The 18917-nt window shown below is 34.4% G+C and overlaps 1 protein-coding gene across 7 annotated transcripts in view; it reads left to right on the forward strand.

The window, feature by feature from the left end:
• Positions 1–17820, forward strand: part of KANSL1L (KAT8 regulatory NSL complex subunit 1 like) — a 113191-nt gene extending 95371 nt beyond the window's left edge. For 6 of the 7 annotated variants that reach the window (XM_074364067.1, XM_074364063.1, XM_074364062.1 and 3 more), the window contains 8 exons: positions 569–676; positions 8221–8349; positions 10305–10423; positions 11186–11310; positions 12560–12611; positions 13930–14042; positions 15093–15264; positions 16166–17820. In XM_074364067.1, coding sequence (XP_074220168.1) covers positions 569–676; positions 8221–8349; positions 10305–10423; positions 11186–11310; positions 12560–12611; positions 13930–14042; positions 15093–15264; positions 16166–16396 — 1049 coding nt within the window. In that variant the 3' untranslated portion in view covers positions 16397–17820. The remainder of the gene's footprint in view (positions 1–568; positions 677–8220; positions 8350–10304; positions 10424–11185; positions 11311–12559; positions 12612–13929; positions 14043–15092; positions 15265–16165) is intronic. The other variant, XM_074364066.1, reaches the window with a different exon arrangement.
• Positions 17821–18917: the final 1097 nt, after the last annotated feature.

Raw genomic sequence — 18917 nt, forward strand, 5'->3', positions numbered from 1 at the left:
AACTATTTAAAAGAAGAAAATTAGTTTGTCAACATGTTTGGTATTTGTAAAAGTAGATATCATTTTGTGATTCAAAATACTAGTAAAACTAAGACAATGTGAAACCTGACATTTTCATAAAAGGTTGCATCTGAATTATAGTGGTTTTCCCTCAAGTAATTAAAACCGTATAATTATGTCTTTTGGAAACCTCATTATTTCAAATGCAGAGTTCACAAGGGTAGGGTGGAATGAACTTAGTCAGCCAGGTTTTGCTGTAAATTTTGTTAAAGATCTTTTGGGAGGATTTATTTCATGTACTATTTATCTAATGTACTATTTTAGTTTATGAAATTGTTCATCGTTAGTGTTTTTGTTTGTTCAGTACATATAATCAGTAATTTCCAAAACACTGCTAACAATACACTTAGAAAGAATATTTTGCCACTTCTGTTAGTTCTGACTTTTCAAGCTTTTGCTTATTTTTCTAACCTTATGTACTACTCATAGGAAGAAAGCAGTCTTTAATATTGGAGTCTGTAAAGAGTGATGTTCACTGAAAATACTTCTTTTTCCCTTTATCTTTCAGATGTGCCTCTTCATTTTCACTTTGAAACATTGTTAAAAAAGACTGAAATAAAAGGAGATCTTGCTGAAAATAAATTTGTAGGAGACTGTATCATATCTCCATCACCTGGTATGTCATTTACAAATCTTGTACTTTATATACCTTTTACATCTTTCATATACTTATTACTTTTGCTAAGGAAATAAAATTTGACAAAGGAATAAATGTAAATCCTTAATTTTTAATATTCGCTGTTCACAAATCACACACACACAAATAGAAAATGCACAGGAGTAATCCTTACAGGAAATGTGTGATAATGAAAATTATGAAATGTTATTGATAAGTATAAAAAGAAATTTAAACATGGGGAAACAGCAGTGCTGGTGACAAGAACAGTGATGATATCAGTTCTTCCTGTTGGTTTATGTTTAATGCAATGTAACTCAACGTTCTAATAGAATTCGGTTAACTTAACAAAATAATTGGAAGGCCCATTGGGAAGAACTAATGGGAAAATATAAAAAGAATTACTGGAAAAAATACTGAGAGAATCTAGCCCAACCACATATAAAAACATTAGCATAGATTCTATTTTGCTTACATTTAGGAGAGTAGATTCATGAAGTGGACTACATAGCTTATAGTTTATTATATAAGGGAAGGATTGTAAATCAATAAGTGGGGAACTATTCAATAAACAGCACTGTTAGTCTTTTGGGGGAAAGTTTGTTTATATACTCATTTCATACCATGTATCTGAATAAATTCTATTTGGTTCCAAGAATTGTAAATAAAACACTAAAATTTCAGAATAGAACTTGAAAAATTATAATGAAACTCTGAATAGGGGGTGGGGACATTGTCAGTGCTTGGAAGCAATCAGAGAAAGGAAGAAAACACATCAATGTGTTTTGACTCTCTACTAAGCTAAAATCTTCTCAACATCAAAAAAGTCACACAAACTTAGATTATTTCTGGATGAAATAATCATCTATCTCAAAAACTCAAGAATCAACTGAATGCCTATTAGAATTGGAGTTCTGAAAGGTAGCAGATTTTTAAATAAACCTATAAAAATCAGTAACCTTTATAAATACCAGTAATAACCAGTTAGAATTTATAGAAGAATAAATTATCTAGACACATTGACAATGAAAATATAAAATACCTAGGGTTAAACTTAACAAGGAATTACATGAAGAAAGCTTCAAATTTTACTGAGGAACACATTTTACCTGTTAGTTTATTCGAGATTCAAACTGACATATATGTACGTATGACCTCTGGGATGTGCTTTAAAATACTCTAGCAAAAAAAAGTTGGTGGGAGAGAGCTAAAACAAGATTGGTCACCAGCATTCTTTTTTTTTTTTTTAAGGATAATTACACAAATAATGAACCTTTTATAAACAGTGAAGCTGGAAGTAGAATACATTCACATCAGTGTCACACTTTACATTAAGCAATCTGTTTTGGTGAGGGGGAGGTAATTCAGTTTATTTATTACTATTGCTATTTTTAATGGAAGTACCAGGGATTGAACCCAGGACCTTGTGCATACTAAGCACTGCACTCTACCACTGAACTATACCCTCCCCCACACCAGCATTCTTGATGTTGAATGCTAGGTACAGGGGAGTTCATTATTGTTATTCCCATATGTGTTTCTTGAAATTTTTCCACAGTAAAAAGTTAGAGAAGAAAAAAAATAAAAGCACTAGGAACAAGGAACAATTGCCTGTGCTTAGGAAAAAAAGACTAAAGAAATATAGGGAAATACAGGTTATATTTACATGATGTAACTACTTCTTGGAATTTGCCCTGAGACTAACATTTTTTAATTGAAAAAAATATATGATGAAAAAAAGAAAAAAAATGTATGATGAAAATGATTATTTTAAGAGTGTCCATAATACTTGGAGATCATCATATTAAGTGAAGTAAGCCAGAAAGAGAAAGAAAAATACCATATGATATCACTTATATGTAGAATTTTAAAAAATGACACAAATGAACTTATTTACAAAACAGAAACAGACTCACAGACATAGAAAACAAACTTCTGGTTACCCGGGGGGACAGGGAGGGTGGAGGGCTAGATCGAGAGTTTGGGATTTGCAGATACTAACTACTATATATAAAATAGATAAACAAGGTCTTCCTGTATAGCACAAGGAACTATATTCAATACTTTGTAATAGCCTATAATGAAAAAGAACATGAAAAGGAATATATATATGTATAACTGAAATACTCTGCTATACATCAGAAATTAGCACAACATTATTGTAAACCAACTATACTTCAATAAAAATAAAAAAGGAATGTCCACAATAGAAATAATACCAACAGCTAGCTAATAGTGAAGTGATACTGTCTCTAATCAGAGGAATGTTGGGCGGACATCTGAAACAATAACGAGTTATCAGATTTAAAAAATACAGTAATACATATATGCAAATAAAAATTATTACATTTGAAATATGAAATATATGTATTTGAGAGGGAATATGCAAAAAATGAGGTTAGGTGATTATATTTCTTATGTTTTATTATTTATCTGACTTTTAAATATAGGGCAGTGTAAATGTTAGGCACAAAATTATTAGTAATGTATCAATAATGTAATGACATGTTGGTAATGGGAAATTAAAAGCTAAGAATGGAAGACATTTGAATTGAATGCTGCAATAACATTAGGCAAATCAATGTATTCTTTTGTATACTGATCTCTCCTTCCCTGTTTTCCTCATTCCCTTCCAAATAACTAAGCCTTAATTAGGTTTCATCCTATGTGTTTGTCTTATATGGCTGGTCATTAATTTTTCTTTTGTACAGAATTAAGTAAAACTGGAGTCCAACATTTATTGAGCAACTGCTCTGGGACAGATAGACTATTAGGTGCTGAGAAATCAAAGGTGAATCATAGGAAATCAAAGAAATTATAATGTAATGGGGGAAGCAGACACACACATGACTATTAAATAATGTTATGGGTACAGTCATGATAAAAAACATTCTAAAAAGAGGAGGGAGTGTATAACTCTGCCTAGGGGAAGGCAGAGGAAGAGAGGTTAAGGGTGATGGGAAAAAGAGAAAGTCCACAAAGATGGTGATGCCAAATACTTCACTGGAATTTGGAGGAAGAGTGAAGTGTTCCAGATCACTGTTTCTCAGACTTTAGTGTGCAGATTACTTGGTGGATATCTTACAGTGCAGATTCTGATTCAGCAAGTTTCGAATGGTTTCTAAGATTCAACATTTCAACAAGGTTCCAGGTAGTTCAAATCCTGTTGGCTTTGAAAATGGAAACAATCCCATACCTCATCATGGAGAAATGAAACAATGTGCTATGTTCACGTATATTCAAATGGCCAGGGGTTCTTGTAGGGTAGATTGTGTTAGGGTAGCTTTGCTCCAGAGCTTGGATTTACCCTGTACTTGTCCATCCGAGTTGGCAACTGTGACAGAACTGCTGACTTCAGGTAACAATAAAGCAGGGAAAAGTAAGCTGAAGAACTGATTAGTTAATTGCCAATTGTGAGAACAAACCAAAGCCAACTTAAGGGCCTGTTCTCATCAGTATGTTCCAAGTCATGAAAGACAAAACAATGGAATTATCTGAGATATGACAGAACTTTAAAGAGACCTGTCAACTGAATGCAGAGTCATCAGTATTTTCTATAAGGAACATTATAGGAGTAATTGGTGAAATTTGAATAAGGTCTCTGTGTAGGTAATAGTGTTAACTTCTTGCTTTTGACCATGGTGTGACTATATAAGAGAATGTTCTTGTTTTTGAAAAAAAATATATTGACATATTTAGAGAGGCATCATGTCAATAACTTAATTTCATTGGAGTTCAGAAAGATAAAGCAAATGTGCTAAAATGTTAACATCTGAGGACTCTGAGGAAAAGGTATATGGGACTTCTTTGTATTATTTCAAGTTTTCTCAAAGTCTGAAATTATGTCAAAACAGGAAGTTTGTTATTTTTTAGAGTGGACAGATGAGAGAGGAACCAACAGCATCACAACCCACACAAGCGAGCCAGCACCTAGGGCTCAGCCTTCTCCCCCAGCACTTCCTCATAGCCAACCCCACTGTCAGTGTGGTCTTACGCTTCAAACCTGCTTCTGTATCTTTATTTCTACCACTTTCAGTCCAACCTAATGATGATCCCTTCTCTTTACTGTTGAAATAGCCCAATGTTTACTTCCCTTCAATCACTGTAGCAAGTAATATTTTCAATCTAATTACATCACATATGCTTCCCAGCAGATCTTTTAAAATACATGACAAGAGGGAATATTATTTAATATAGGGCCCTGAAAGCCCTGCCTAGATAGCTTGTCTACAACCTGTTCGTGGTTCTTTTTCACCACGCTTCCTTATGCTGCATTACTTGGCTGCTGTTCAGTTCCCAAATTTGTCCTGCTTCCTGGAGCCTTGGGCCTTTCTACCATTCTCTCTTCCTTCCCCTTACATTCATCAGCTATTTCTGTTCATATTTGAAATCTTATCACTCTATCTGGGGAAGCCTTTGCTAGAGCTCTCTTACTATCTAGATACACTCATTATCTTCTATCAGTAGTACTTCTTTTTCCTATCACACATTACTTGCAGTCTCTCAGAGTGCCTGTAAGCTACAGCACATGCAGAGACCATGCCTGTTTTTTGCTCACATTGTATCCCCAAGGTATAACACTGCCTGGCACAAAACTGGCTCTCCAGAGTTACTGATTATATAAATGAAAGGGAAGGGAAGGCAGGAGACAGGAGAGATCTTGGATCAAGATGTATTTTAGGATGGAATTTAGGGGAGGATTTGGGTAAGCAAGAACTGAAAGGCTGAGAGTGTTATTATAATTAGAACAGGTGAAGAGAATGTGTGGCGCTAGACTCTAGATTGCCATGTATTTCCTGCTATTTCAGGAGTCCACTGAAACCTTAAAAACACTGAAGAGTAAGAGGGGAAACATGTAAAGAAAACTTTTAAGTAGAATTCAATAAAAAGCATCAACTTAGAGAAGGTTAAAGTTTCTTCAAAATTTGTTGTGCTTTTAAGACAAGGAAGGTGGTGAGTTCTTTTTAGAACAGATGGGTTGAATTGCCTGGGATTTGCTTTAAAATACTCTAGAAATATTTCCATTGAAATGAGTGGATACAATTGGAACACCAACATGTGACAGACACATATATGTTATAAAACCTAACTCTCACAATTCTAGTTACCCCTTTTTAGAAATGAGTTTGGAATCATGCCTGCCATGCTATTGTACTTTGACTTCTTTCTCTGCATTCTTCCTTTGATGATGGTAAGAAATCTTGGGGGTCATCTTAGAATTGTTTACCCTTTTCCCTGAGTGCTTTAAAAAGTTGCTGTTTTCTCCTGCATCTGATTATGCTTTATGTCAATCTGATTCTCATTCCTTTGCAGTAATTTTTTTTTATACCTTCACTGGTACTTTTAGGATGTCTTCATAGTGATATGCTGTATGATTTTTTTTTTTTTGACACAAGTATTACTGAAATCTTAGGGTTCATAACATTGACTGTGGAAAAATTTTGACAATTGTCTCTTCAAATATTGCCTCCCATTCATTCTACTCTCTCCTCTGTTACCCTGTTTTGGTTTATCCTCCTTTATTTTTTTATTTTTTGTATTTCCATCACTCTATTTCCTTGAGTTGTGGAATTACTCTTCCAACCCACTCATTCTGATTTTTAGCTATGTCCGTTCTGTTATTCCAGCGGTGAGTGATCATCTTGTTTTTAAATATGAACAATTATACCTTCTACTTATGAAGTCTCTCCAGAGACTTCTGCCTGTTTCTCTTGGCAATATTAGTTATTTTGAAGACCCGTTAACTCTGTATTCTGTATATATATTAACTATTTCTTGAGATGGTTCTCCCATTTGTTGTTCCTACTTCCTTGATCTATGCTGTTAGTATTGAGAGTTTCGGAGTCTTGATTGTGTTCTCATCTTTTTGATATTCACTGTTGAGACTGTTCTGCCACTGCTTTTTATAGGATCCTTTTCATGGAAGAGGTAGAAATTTGCACTCTATACTATTTTCAGAGGCAGTTAAGGATGAGCAGGACATTGTTTCAAAGTGGGGCATTTATACATTGCCGTACTATCCACTCATCCATTTCTGTGCTCAGGCCTCATCCAGGACCCTGGCTGAGGTGTTGGCATGCGTAGTCATTCTGTCAGTTGCTCCAGGTAATATTCCTGCCCAGTTTTTCTTCCAGGTCTAGAGCCCCTTTGATTTTGATCACATTTTTTGTGGCAGTAATTTCCCACATGCTTTTACAGTTTGCTCTTCGAATTTCACAAGGTATTAGTCTTTCAGAGAGTCCTCACAAATTCTGCTCTACTTACAAGTTTCTTCTTTTGTCTGCTAGGGTGTTTGTAAATGTGCAGACCTGTGCATGGTTTATGTATACAAATGCTGCCTATCATTTCTAGGGTGCTTTGTCATCTTGAAATCTCGGTCACTTTTGGTAGGCCATACTTTTTTTCAGTGTTGGTGAGAAATTGGCACTTCAGCCTACATTATTTCTTTCTCTGTTCCTTTCCATATTGCACAGCATTTCAAAAAGAAGCCAATTTGGTTATTAATCCAGTACTGGAAATATGAGGTTCAGATAGAAACAGTAATCACAATGAAACTAACATGTACTGCATACTTATGTGAGATAGCCTTCTAGTGACTATTACAGGAATTAACTCACTTAATCCTCATAATCCCACAATAGCTTTTATTATTCCTATCTTATAAATAAGGCAACTGAGGGACAGATATTAAGTGGCTTAAAGTTTTAAAAAAGTAATTGCTTTAAAAAAGTCAAAGACAAATATCCTATGATGTCACATATATATGGAATCTAAAAAAAATGATACAAATGAACTTATTTACAAAACAGAAATAGACTCAAACATAGAAAACGAATTTACGGATACTAAGAGGGAGAGGGGGAGGGATAAATTAGGAGTTTGGAGTTAACAGATACACAGTACTATATATGAAATAGATAATCAAGCATCTACTGTATAGCACAGGGAACTGTACTCAGTATCTTATAATAATCTGTAATTTCCATAATCTGAAAAATCTGAATCACTATGCTGTACACTTGAAATTAACCCAATATTGGAAATCAATTATACTTCAGTTTAAAAACAAAGAATGGTGTTGGCAGTCAAGAGGCTGATGAAACTGGTTCTTGCTCTCAAGAGATCCCAGTCTATTGTGATTCTGTAATGTTACTTAGTCCTGAATTATTCCCAGATTTAAGGGATTTAAGAACTAAGGATTCAGATCCTATTCAGCCAAGATTTACAGATCTGAACAAGTCTTCTCCACAAAATTTGGTAATTTAGAAAAATGAGATCTCCTTTCCTCTTCATCCTCCTCAAAATAATGGAGCAACTATAGGAAACTGGGCACTTACTGAAGATGTTTTTAATGAATCTTATTCTGGGTATTTTCAGTTTAGGAGTATTTCATCTTGGTATGTACTTATTTCATTATATGTAATTTTGGACTGGTATATTAATATTCTGCAGTATTACAAAGTAAAAACAGATAAACATGTTCATTATCTGTTTGTGTTAAGGAACTAAAACTTCACATTTCCTTTCTTTTCCATTTGTTTTAGTCCATAATACTTCTCTGAATCAGTGGAGAAATGGATATTCTCCTATATGCAAGCCTCAAATAAGGTCAGACCCTTCTGCACAGCTGTTACAGGGAAGAAAGAAAAGACACTTGAGTGAAACAGCACTAGGTAGGTTAAAATGAGGACATGAGCTCTAGCACTAAAAACTGAAAATAAAAAATTCTCATCTCCATATGCTGCCTCATGGGAGTTCATAATCCAAGTCACTAATTACACAAAATATCCATGGTTTATGAACGTGGTAACAGCATATTCAAGAAGTCAGTTCAGAATTATTTGTGGACTGGGAATCCATCCACTTCATGGCAATTATGGATTTCCTTCCTATGTTTCCTAATTATTTTCTACTAACTGTCCTTCTGGACAAGACTTAGTCTCCAACCTTGTATTCTAGATTCAAAATATGTCAGGACAGGTTGCCTTTTAGAAATTCATTAATTACCATTTCTGGTACCTATTGTGGAGATGTTGATTCACTGATGCTCCCTCAGAATTTTGAGAAATTGGATGAGATTCATCTAAAATAACTCAACCACCTAGTTCAGTTCCCCTGAGGAGCTTACAGTCACTACGGATATCTCTGAAACCAGAACTCTGCAAATAATGCAAAGTGAGTTGGTTATGGGGACTTGTGACAAGATAGTGTCAATAATTATTGCAAATGATAAAATTAAAATGTAACTGGAAAGATATATATTAAATAACATGTTATCTGTAGACCCTACCAGTTCTTGTTCATTGTCCTAGTGAAAATAGCAATATATACGTTCATCAAGTATTACCTAGGTGTAGTACATCAGTACACCCAATAAATTAGAAACTATTTATACCCAAGATGTACTGGACTGTAATTATACATGAGGGATTTAACATATTTATCACTATTGCCTCTAGAAATCCCACCATAACAGACCAAGTCACTACCTGATACCACTACCTGATCAACTAGTGTGGCACAAAATGAACAAACTCCCACCCACATCCAGAGATTTCATTATGCTTTTTGGTACCTTAATCTTAAGACAGCCAAGAGTCACCTAGCTTTCGAAGAACTTTCATTCATGTTTACTGAACTATAGGGAAATTTGTATCTTAACATAAAAATACATTATAAATGTAAAGTGTTTCCCTTGAATTGACAGACCTAACTTTGAGTTTGATGGAAATACAGGGATAGAAGAAAAAGCAAATGCTATACTACAAAGAACTAGACAACTCTTGAAAGTGCAGGACACCTGCTCTAGTCTTTAACAAGTCAATGTCATAAGAAATGAACTCTAGTTCTAAATTATAATAAACCTAGGAGACAACCAATTTCAATATGTAGATAATGATTTGAATAAACTACCAGCCAGAAATGACATCTTCAAACAACTGAAGCAATATGGACTGTATATTAAATTTTATGTTCCACAGAAAATGATTAATATCTGTGCTAAAGCAAAACAAATAAGGGCTGTACATAAACTTATACTCACAAATAGGAAAGCAGAACAAGTGGAAAAAAGGAACATGGAAGAAACAGAAAATAACAAAGTTGGAAGTAAACTTCTAATCAATATCCTGAGAAAAGAGAAATTTCGTTCCTGAAATAGGATCCTATAAAAAAAATGAATAAAAGAGAAAAAGAACTTTTAGAATAAGTACTTCAATAGGAGAAAGTTTCAAAAATCAGTAGAACAGTCATAAGATCCAGATAAGGAAATCTCCCAAAAAGTAGAACAAAAGGTCAAAGATAACAAAAATATGAGAGAATAAAGAAGAAAATTAAGAGGTAAGTTTTAGAGGTTCAACTTCAGAAGAATTACAGAAAACACGAAGAGAGTAAAAGGAAATGAGGTTAAAGAAATGTAAGATGCATTGAATAAAAACTGTCACGACCCCAGAAAATGTAAATTGTGGCAAGGATTATGGGTAAGATTCTTTTCATTTCCTTTTTTTCTTTTTGATACATGAATTTAAAAAATAAGGAATAGCATGTTACCTAACTAGGAAAATAGAAATTCTAATACCTTCCAGTTACATTTAATGTATGACATTCTCAATGGTTCTTTCCATGGCAGGAGAAAGAACTAGATTTGAAGAATATGCTTTTCAACGCACAGAACCAGGATCTCATAGCAATTTTACTGCAGTTACTAATGTCAATGTACTATCAAGAACCCAGAATTCATCATCACAAGTAGGTTTTTTTGTACAGTGAACTTTAAAAGATGCGTTATAGCCTTTTAAAAATCAGCTGACTGATGTTAAAAAAAACTTACAATGTATTCTAATCTATAACAGCCATATTTACTAGCACATAATTAGCATATTTAGAATTATTAGGAAGCAATAAATTTGATTAAGCTTTTTTTTTACTAGGGAGCTAATTGTTCATTAATCCTTGGTTATGGCTTTTTTTGTGTTAAAAACTTCATAACCATCCTTACTCCTTAACATGAAGCTAAACATAATCTTGCTACTAAGAATCTAGCATTTGTGTTGTTCTTACATTGTTTTGTTATTTGGTCAGGGTGTAGAGGTCAAAAAGTGGGAGAATTTAGAAAAAACAGCATGAAATTCAGGGACCAGGAACACATAAATGAAGACTGTAAAAATGATCTTTATTAAATGGCTTAAACTATTTAATTTTATAGCCTTTCCTAATTAGCAAGTTTGTTAAAAGATCATTTCATTGACATTTAGGGTCCTTTATGGTACTCCCTTCTGATAAGTTTTGCATCTTAAGGCATTCATATTTTTTATGGTCTTAAAAACAGGCTTGTATGTGTGTACACACAAATGTACACTGTATACTTGCCAAAATGGATTCTATTAGTTTATAGAAAATAGGTATGCCTTGGTTTTCAGATGCACTGTCATACTGTCTTATATAATTTGTGGAAGGATCATCACAGGTAACCAAGTACTACTGTAAACCTACTGTAATCCTATTTTGCAGAATACTGCACGGAGGAGATTGCGAAGCGAGAGCTCTTATGACATAGATAATATTGTAATTCCCATGTCATTAGTGGCCCCAGCTAAGTTAGAGAAACTCCAATATAAGGAAATACTCACTCCAAGGTATGTATACTTCTTTTTTATTAAGAATTGGGAATTACTAAGGCTTACTTTGGCACTTTTTTCATTCAATATTTAGTTATCTATTATGTACACAGCACTAAAAGCTATGTTAGGGGTGTAAATAATTATAGTAACAAATAGTCCTTGCTGTTTAAAATGGAGGTTTGCACAAGGTTGCAAAAGTTTTCAAAGAAAGCAATTATCTGCATAGGGTATTCACTGTAAGACAATAAACACCTGTGACAACAAAAATAGCATTTTGATGTATTTCCAGATCAGAAATAAACACATCAAAAAGCAAGATGAATGGGAAGACTGGGAAGACATCATGAAGGAGGGGAAGGTAGAGTGTATTCACATAGGGAGAGCACAACACAGGCACAGAGACAGACAAGTGTGGAAGGATAAGCCGGAGACTGGTTTTGTAGTGCGATAAAGGAAACACAGGCTCAAAAAGAACCAGATCGTGGAGGTTCTTGAATGCCATACACAGATGCTTCCTGCTGGCAGTGAAGTTAAGCCAGCAATGAAGAAAGCAGTTTTTATAAATCTGGCACCATAAGCAAGAGACAGAAAAGGATGGAAAGAGATACATGAGCTGGGTGACAACTATATTAATTCCTCCCCATCTGTATTCTAGCTAATTTCTAATTCTCTTATTCATAATTACTTTGAGGTATGTAGAGAACTCTTAATACTTTAGGAAGCATTATGAGAGTTCCTACAGAGAACCTGCTGATATATTCCACGTAAGTAAGGAATACTTTCTGTGGTTATGATGTTCTGTAGCAACAGTGTTTTTCAATGGCAGTGGCAGGCTGGAGCTAGCTGGTTGAGCTGGTTGTTTACTACATAGGAATCTGATCCAGTTGTTCAACCCACCAAAGGCCATGATGGAAGTCTTCACACAAAGAAATTGGCAACTACTACAAGTCAGAGCTTTTCCCCTCTTTTTTGAGCCAGTTTATCAGCATACCACGGACTTATTTCAAAATTAGTACATTCTAAGGTATAAAAAGCAGCTACGCAGAAGAGACTGTTGTAAGGCCAAAAGTAAGGCCTTATCTTCTGTCTTCTTTCTCATAACACAAATATTTTATCTTTCTAAAAAATGTACTAAAATAAAACCATTTGAATTATGGAAGTCCCAAGGAAAGAAAACATTACTGCATTAGCTGTGCTTAGAGAATAAAATTGCTACATTTAGATACACAAAAGCATTTGAAATTGGTTTCTATCTCTTCAACAGTTGGCGGATGGTTGTTCTTCAGCCTTTGGATGAATATAACTTAGGTGAAGAGGTAAGCTGCCTTTCACTTATGGGGTAATTGCACTTTACAATATTATGAAGCCTCCTTAATTTAGTATTTAAGGAAAAGGGAAATATAAGCCCTTTAACAGACACTGATTTTCACTTATGAAAAGTGCCTCATTAAGGGTATCAATGTGATAAGAAATGGTTTTGTGCAGGTTTGACTGCTTACATGAATCGTTGAATTTATGAATATCTGTATTCATTCCCAATATTAGATTTAGTCTTCATAGTCAAGCCTACAATGCCATATTCAAAATCTTGGGAACAAACTGCTTTTGGATTTGGAAAATTTTAGACTTTAGAAAATTAATGTGCATACATCATGTAATACATGCAGGCAGTCTAAGACAGCTCTCATAATCAAATATTCAGGTTTCTATAGTGAAATATTTATAGGAAATGGAATAGCTTCACATCTTTTCAGATCAGGCTGTCACCAAATGATTTATGAACACTTGTTTTTTTTCAGATTTTTGTAACTGCAGGAAAGAGATTGTGGACCTGTATGGATAAAACTTACAATTAAGAAAAATTACAAGGAAAAATACTATAGAACCAAACTAATTCCAAAGTGGTAGTCTGACTGAATTACTGCATTCTGTTCTTATTTTGTAGTTGGCTTTATTCCTTTGATAACTATGTAAGTTTAAAAAGCTAAAGCTCTGTTCTTAGAAACAATGAACAGTACATACATGTAAACTTTTAAAAACTTAAAAAACAAAAAAAAAAAAACTTGAAAAAAACCCCCCAAAAACCAGTGATAGTCTTTAGGAGCAGTATTATATAAGACATTGTTTCCAATAGTCTTTCTGTGCCAACTGATCATGTTTTTCAGCAACCAAAATTTATGTCTCTTTGATGCAGTTCCCTCTTTTAATGCACTCTTCCCTAGTTCAGAATGATCCTAGCCAGAAAACCCAAATTCAAAAACACAACCAACGCCTTAGAACTCCAGATAAGTAACTCAAATTCTCACTTATCTCAGACCGTTTTACTTTTGACATTACTATATCAAAGTTTTGAACAAAGCATTAAGAATATTTTATGTAAATGGGAAGAAGCACTGTGAACCTATATTTAGTCTAGGCAGCTATTCATACTCTAGATAAGTCTTCAAATGTGACCCAATAGTGAAAAGTTTTTAACTCCCTCTTCAATTTGTAACATTTGTTCTCATGACTTATACTGCATTTATTTTAGTTTTCTTCCTATTGTTCTCTTGATGAGGAACTTTGACACTTGTTTTCATATTTCAAAATGTTCCTGATAAAAGCAAAACTTTAATTTCTTATTTTTAATTCCAGATAGAAGATCTCTCTGATGAAGTCTTCTCCCTAAGACACAAAAAATATGAAGAGAGAGAGCAAGCCAGATGGTCACTGTGGGAGCAAAGCAAATGGCACAGAAGAAACAGCAGGCAGGTGTTGTCAATTGAAACCCAAACCGTCAGCTCCACGTGGACTCTACAGAAGTTCTGTATGAATGAGGGAGACCATTATAAAGGCAGGAAACACACATGTATAAACATATAACATCAGCTGTCTGTGCACTAGAAGTGAAGCACTGCATATACTGAGCTTACATTTAAAACATATTCGGGCTAATTACATAAATGAGGAGGAGTTTTTCTATTTTATTCCACTGTTTCTCATGCTTATCGTCAGCTTCAGGAATAGAGTTAACTGAGCAAATAATGTGAAAACTGCCCCTAGATAAAGCAGATCAGTTCAGTGTACTGTAATAGTGGACCTAACACTAGGGGTTAAAATCTATAACGTAACCACTTCAAAATGTTTTCCTTAGAAAGAAACAAAAACTTCAAGAAAACTATCCAGTCTAAAAAGTAAATTGTCTAAAGTACTTTGAACATGACTTTGAGGGAAGGTGGGATAAATCCTAAAAACATGATTAGTAATTATGTAGTTGAGAAAATCCCTGGTATTTTATATTGTAACATTGGATGATTTTTTAATATACAGCCAGAACTCAAAACGCAAGAGCACATTGAAATCTGATAGTCACTTAAGTGTGGGGTGTCTCCAATTTATTCAGTAATATTATCCCAACATGCATCAGATTCCATTCTCATCTTTTTCCACATTCCAGGGATATCACTTTCCAGAAGTATAGAAGAAAATGTAAATTTAGTCCTTCATGGATGACATTATAATAATAGAATACTCTTTGGAACTCAGACTGTAAGGGTCAATTAACTGTCTTTTTTTGCTTTCTGGAAAATAAAAAACACCTCAAACTTGTAACAAAACCACTATTATAATTTGCCTAAAGATTTCATAAAATACTGTGTAAGTCTTTGAGCTGTGAAGGTATTTAAATGATGAAATTGTAAAAATCTTTTCTGCAGAACTGTTTAAAGACAAGCTACCAAGTTAAATTGACTTAGTGACATCTTGGGTTGTTTCTAAAATGTTAAGACCTCAACAAATTATCTTGATTTTCTTGCTAGAGCTTACAGTAAAAATGTTGAAGGACAAGACTTGCTTTTGAAAGAATACCCTAATGACTTCAGTGGTGGGCAGCACTGTGCTGCCGGGAGTCCCGCCGAGCCTCCGCCGTCAGAGAGCCAGGAGCCGAGTGCGCATGGCTCCCCCTCACTAAATGAAAGTCAAGAAATCAAGGTAAGTGTAATACACATAACTGGCTAAACCGCTTTTTAATTGACTTTTAACTTTGACAAACTTGTTTATAGAATTGCTTGTTGCTAATTAAGGATTCATCGTTATGTAACACATTCAGTAGACAATCCAGTACAGAATGCTGGGAATCAGAGGATCTGCATTCCAGCATTCTAGTTCCATCACTAACTACACTTTCCTGTCTTTGTAACATGTCATTACTAATTCCACCGATTCACTCATGTGTTAAAAAACGGGGATTCTATCAAAGTATCATTACAAACCAAATCAGATTAAAGAGAACAGCACCTGGCACATTGTAAATGTTATTAGGTATTTCTCTTCCCCTTATAAAAGATTTTTGTTTCCCCATACGTCCAGTTCTAACCTCAACGGCAGTGTTTTCTAACACTACACCTATAAAGTGTACTTCTTGCCCTCTTCTTCATAAGTAGGTGTTGGAAAAGAAGAACCACATCTAGAGAGAGCGGAGACTACAGAAATTAATAGGCAAGTCACAGAAAGCTCGGGGAAGGAAAGGTCAAAGGTGTCTGTAATAACGATGGGGTGAAAATGGAGATGCTGAAGTAGAAGATGCAAACACTGTTAAAAGGCCTACCCAAAGTACTCCTGGGCTGAAAATGAAGACCAGTGTCCTAATGACAGCGGTCTTCTCTTCGTGGCAGAGGCAAAGTGAAAAACTTAACTCCCAAAGGTCCCTAAGTAATCCTCAGTATGTACCATTTTGAGTTGCTAAATACATATGACCAAATGAAAATGTGTACATTTATGTGCTAAAGAATAGAACAATGGTCATGACAAAATTAACATCTATAGATTACTTGAGACAGGAATTTAAAAATAAATTAGTTAAAACTTAACTTGAAAATGTTTTGTCTTTCAGTCTTTGTGGTGGGAACGACGGGCTTTTCCACTGAAGGATGAAGACACACAAGCCTTATTATGCCAAGATGAAAAAAACGATCAGATTGAAAGATCGAGCCCAGCTTTCCATGGTGTAGCCTTCTGTACTAGTGCAGCAGAGAATGGCCATCATCCGAAAAGGCAGGCGGATGGAATGGAAGTGTACAAAACCTTTGGTCTAGGACTTACTCATGTTAAAAAAAATAGGTGACAGGGAACAGGTTAAGAAAACTATGTAACTGAATGGAAAACAGGAGAAAAAAATGAGCCCTGTTCTTCACCCTCCACCCCACCACAGCCACAATTCCAGAGTAAGAGCATGTAGTGCATGTATTAGCTTTTATGCTGTCCGTGAAACAGGCAAGTTATGTCTCATTTTCCTTCTTGAACCATAGGAATATCTAGCTTCTCACCCACAGACAAGTGCTAGTCATTTGTGTTTATGATACAAATCACAAGCACCAAAAAATTAACTGCTGCAATTTGTTATCAGATCACATTACTGGGTAAATAATACTTTTTAAAACGACCTTATACCCACACATACCTGTGCATCACTGACAGATCTTTTTTCTATACACATGGTAATTCTTTAAACTGTCTCAGAAGTATATTAAGAATATACAAATGCATGTGTATAGACTATACATGCATACATATACACACATATGTAGTTTTAAAAAACACTGGCAGTGACCACTCTACTTGAAAATGCATGTATGAACTACCCCATGAAATATAAACTGCACTATAAATAAGGAAGCACAAGTTTCCAATGGTAATGGACATCTAAAAGTCCTGACTAAGGAAAAGAATTCTTTAAAAAAAAAACATGTTTAACCAATAGAAGTTATTTATGGAAATTTCTTTACCAAATAACAAATCTGAAATCACTGATGATACCTATTGGATTAAATGTAAGTTATTTTCTATTCACTCCTAACAGAATAAGACAAGCAAAGTAGAGTTAAATATTGGTGTATTTTAAATACTATCATATCTTTTAAAACTCACCTTGAGTTTATCTATTTTCTGTATCTCATGAAGAGAAGACACCAACTTAAAATGAGCAACAAACAGGAAATTCCTGTTAGTTAGTATACTGTTGTACTTCTAGTTAATTTGGTCATTCCTTACCATAGTTTATCCAAATAAGCATCTGTTCTTACTTGTATCCTAGAAAGAGGATTAAAATTTTTAAAAGGATAACGCTTCAATACTGGATATTGGAGTATCCATTAAGTAAAATTCCTTTTGAAGCTATTACATCATTTTTTCTATGTAAAAGTTGAGAACAATTTATATGAATTGCTTTTGCTCATGTAATAAAAGGTTATTCAAGTTGTAGTACCCATATAACTGACAATCCTAGCCATTTGGCCTAATCTGGGGTATTTGACACCAAGTTTTTGTTAGGGATTAGAAATTATATTGGTCCCTGTAAAGAAGAAAAAAGAATTTCCGGTTCAATACTGACAAATTTTTGCTTGTAGTTTTACTGTACATTTATTTTTTAAAAAAGAAAACAAAAGCCAGAACAGATCCAAGTTGTCCAGGCAAATAAACTCATATCTTTTTGTCATGTCTGATATTATAATCGTCTATGTAAGTTTTTTAATTAAAGTTATTTCTATATGCCTTGTGTTGTCTGATTTGATTAAATGCCATCCATCTATGGCACAAGCTTTTCCTAAGCCAAAATAAAAAAAGTAAGAAACAAATTTTTACCTCACAACATAGAAGAAACCAAGCAAGCTCTGTTCTGTGCTTTAAGTGCTAACATTCTTATTTTTCAAACCTTATTTTCCAAAACTCGTAGCAGCCTGAAAAAGCTTAATGACAGTGCGCCTGTTATTTCCTGCCATGTGTTTTACACAGCAAGAGCATTTACAACAATAAAGTGGCTAATATATATCCACTGTCAAAATGTAATCTGGGACACAATTATAAATATTTAGTTTATGGATTAACTCTGTACCTTGTTATACCTTAGCCTACCTGGTCCTTCTTGGATTAATGAAATATATATCCTTGGGGTCAAAATCCATAGTTGCAGAATATTCTCAGTCATCTGGTTCTGCTACAGGGTAAAGTTAGACTGAAAATAAGACAATGTTAAGTACAAGAAGCTTCCTTGTGTAATCCACCTCACAAGGGCTCCATCTGTAAAGAGTACAGACCAGAAATTCTATGCTCTACTGGGTCCTTTCCATGGTACCAGCCTGCTGACAAGCTTTAGCATCTTCATTTTTAAAATGGGGACAAAAATACCTGTCCTACCACTCATAGGACAGATTTGTAGGACTGATGAGATTGTATCAATGTACTTTATGATCTACAAAACAAATTCATATGATAGCTATACTTCATATTGCACATTCTCAAGTCTACTAGCCTACAATTCTAGGACTAGTAGTGGAAGCTTTACATATAAAATGCTCTCTTAATCCTCAATACAACCCTACATTGTTATTGTAATTATATTCAATCTATAAATCAGTTAAGAGAAACTCAAAGAGGTTGATTAGTTTGATGTGCGAAGGTCAAATAATTGGAAAGGGGAAAGAGTCAGGATTCAACTTACTATTACCTCCAAAAAGGCTTCCATTCTTTTCAGTCCAGAGTAGCAAAACATTTTATGTCCCTTAGAATACTGGGTGTGATTAAGAGAAAGTGGGAATGGGGTGGAGGTGAGACAAGGAAGAGGATGGAACCACTGCATAACCTGCCCC

Source organism: Camelus bactrianus, chromosome 5 (genome assembly GCF_048773025.1).
Source record: "Camelus bactrianus isolate YW-2024 breed Bactrian camel chromosome 5, ASM4877302v1, whole genome shotgun sequence".
NCBI classification, from domain to species: Eukaryota; Metazoa; Chordata; class Mammalia; order Artiodactyla; family Camelidae; genus Camelus; species Camelus bactrianus.